Below are 2,766 nucleotides of genomic sequence, written 5' to 3'. Positions count from 1 at the left end.
CTCTAGAGGAAATAAACTTCCTCTGCACAAGGTGCTGTGTGACCCCGTCACATATTTGGACAGGTACGTCAGCCAAGCGCGCTCAATTAGAAGGGTACTCCATTTGAGTAGTTTTTCCTCGATCACACTTTAGAATATCGGTTTCTAAATATTTAAATGCCAACACCGGGTTTTTAAAACTTTGTTCTTCCACACAACATCTAACATCCCGGCGTCATCACCGACCTATGTAGTCTTCCAGAGATCCTCTTTAGGTTGTCTTAACAATTAACGTCCATTTCTAAAAGAATGTAAACACACTTACTATTGGTACAAATGCGGAAAGACATGCTGCAGATACGGAAATCCAAAATTACTGTAGTCTTTGAACTCTGTGACTGGCCTTGGAAAGCGGGCCGGGAGGAAAGTGAACCTAGTTCGACGAGTTCAAGTAATGCCAATATTTTCACCAGCGTGAACTGCAAACGGACTGAAATCCTGGGCTAAGAATGACGAGATTTCGCTTGGATGAAGGTCCAATCGGTGAATTCACGCCTACCTGGGTTGCTTCGGGGTGATAAAAGACTTACACGCGTCGGCAATTTGCTTTGTTGAAGTCTTCATGACATCCATCCTCAAGTCCTGACCCGTTTGGAGCAATCATTTCACTAATTTTTCGGTACAGCTAAGCGGATCACGTAGCGAAGCTAGCACCGACAGTCCTCTCGGCTGTGATAACCACCATCCGATGAAACTTACTTTAACGAAGCAGGAGCTACACGATGTGCTACACTTTCATTTGGTGGTGATGCGTCTCGCATGTATGGGAGTACAAGACGCTGTGCGTGACGTGGACATTGCGAGTGACAACGTTCGCGAATTATTTGCGGAAGGTCATGACACCGCAAGCAGTAAATTATCACAAACTGGAGTCAGAGTGTACCAGTTCCAAGGTACAACTCGATTGCTATTATAGTCTGGTTCGTGTGCGGGCAGGGTCTGAATAGTGCAATTCTAATGCTGCGATGCGATCATGAATTAGTGGCTGTGTGCACGACCTCAGTGTATCCATAGACTCATGGTTTGCTAAGCTTGAAAACGGAAGGAGGCCTGTCAAGCTGCCTGGTTTTGGCAGTGTCAACCAGCTTCGCTCTCACTTCTATACATTCAACACCAACGCCACAAATACCATCAACCTGTCTTCCCCAAGCCCCCATTTATAGGCCCTCAACCTGCAAGTATATAGCTATAACGCCAAGAACCCGTCTATCAATCAAACAATGCTGCGAACAGCAAAAGCCAATGCTGGACTTCATTGGCCGTCCTTCTGCGTATGGTTCATTTACATACTTAACAACTTTTGATTAGTGATGATCGAGTTTTTCATAGTATTAACCGCTAACCAGAGAATACTGTAGAGGAATATTTGGTCTGAGAGTGTATGCCGAGAATCATATACACATTCTATCGCTGTCTGGAGAGTATCACTATTTGGAAAGCGCAACATAAATACTTGTCTTTCTATTTAGTACATTTTCAAGTGATGGTGCAGCACACGTTCGCTTGATCTGGCGATGAACACTAAAACTGAAACGTAGTTCGATTAAACACCATAAAGGGCATCATTTTGGTTCTTCGAGAATTTTCCTATGCTTCCATACCCGTCTCTGATGGACAGTTATCGTCTGAGAAATAAGGCGTATTTCCGACGTGGACGACTCGCTGTAAGTGGAGCTTGCCCTGTGACCCCTGCAAGCAGCAACCAAATCGATGACATCAACCTACCCCAATTCAAACTCAAATTCAATCCATAATTCCAGCCGTAATAGCCACCACCACCTGCTCTTCACGAGGCGCTATTATAGCGGGCTCCACCACTTGTACGCCCGCCACTTTCGCCACCACTCTTGCGTCGCTCCTCTTCGTTTGACTCTGAAACGTCCAACTGCGTGAAGTCGTACGTGTTGGAGTTCTCAGTGGAATTCGAAGTCGAGTCGACCGCGCTTAAGACTGTGACGCATAAAGATGATTCCGTGTCGGTACTGTCGGCTCCCTCAACAATGATCTTCATGCGACCGGTGAAGTTCCCTTACTTGAAGGGCAATGACGCAACCATGGCATTGTTTTCTTCGTTGGGGGTCACCTTGAGCTTGTCGTTTCCCACACGAGAGTCTTCAGCGGATATCACTTCAGCGCTGGCAGCTAGTAAAGTAATTGTAGCCGCGAATACCACACGCATCGTGTTGACGGCAGGATGTTAGTGGATTGGCCACCGGCAATCGAAATGCAGAATGAATTCGTTTTCATGGAATCCGGCATTGCCATGTTTTAAATAGAAACGACGTTTACAGCATCTCATCCTTGAAGCGGTTCTCTCAATTTCCAGAGGGGCTTATGCCTGTTTGCAAACAAAGAACTGTCGCGAAATGTATGATGCTGCAAAGTACGATTCAATGAACTCGCTTGCATGAATAGTTGCAGGTTGCTCGTGCAGAATGACATGATTGAATTAAGTTATGTTAGTATTTTGAAGTATGTAAGATAGGGCAACATATTAATGACTATGACAGCAGGGTATCATGAGCTTTGGCCTCTTAGACTGGCTGGTACCTACGCCGGTGAAGCGCAACACTAACTAGCGGTGTGTGTATGATGTTAGCTGCTAAAGTATCTCTGTAAAATGATCACATCGACATGACACTCCGATGGAATTCACGAGCACTAGATCAGTCATGAAACGAGTAACCATCGCAATAGCTTAATTGAGGAACACGGCATTTGATTGCA

At 45.4% G+C, this 2,766-nt stretch overlaps 1 protein-coding gene across 1 annotated transcript; it reads right to left on the bottom strand.

Moving 5' to 3' along the window:
• Positions 1–1,825: 1,825 nt before the first annotated feature.
• Positions 1,826–2,050, bottom strand: PPTG_08660 (hypothetical protein; the record flags this gene model as incomplete). The annotated part of the gene is made up of 1 exon (XM_008902786.1): positions 1,826–2,050. One exon carries the CDS (start codon positions 2,048–2,050, stop codon positions 1,826–1,828), a length of 225 nt encoding a protein of 74 aa, XP_008901034.1.
• Positions 2,051–2,766: the final 716 nt, after the last annotated feature.

This window comes from Phytophthora parasitica (assembly GCF_000247585.1).
Source record: "Phytophthora parasitica INRA-310 unplaced genomic scaffold supercont2.14, whole genome shotgun sequence".
In the NCBI taxonomy this organism is placed as follows: Eukaryota; Oomycota; class Peronosporomycetes; order Peronosporales; family Peronosporaceae; genus Phytophthora; species Phytophthora nicotianae.
This window is presented reverse-complemented; position numbering and strand designations above follow the sequence as displayed.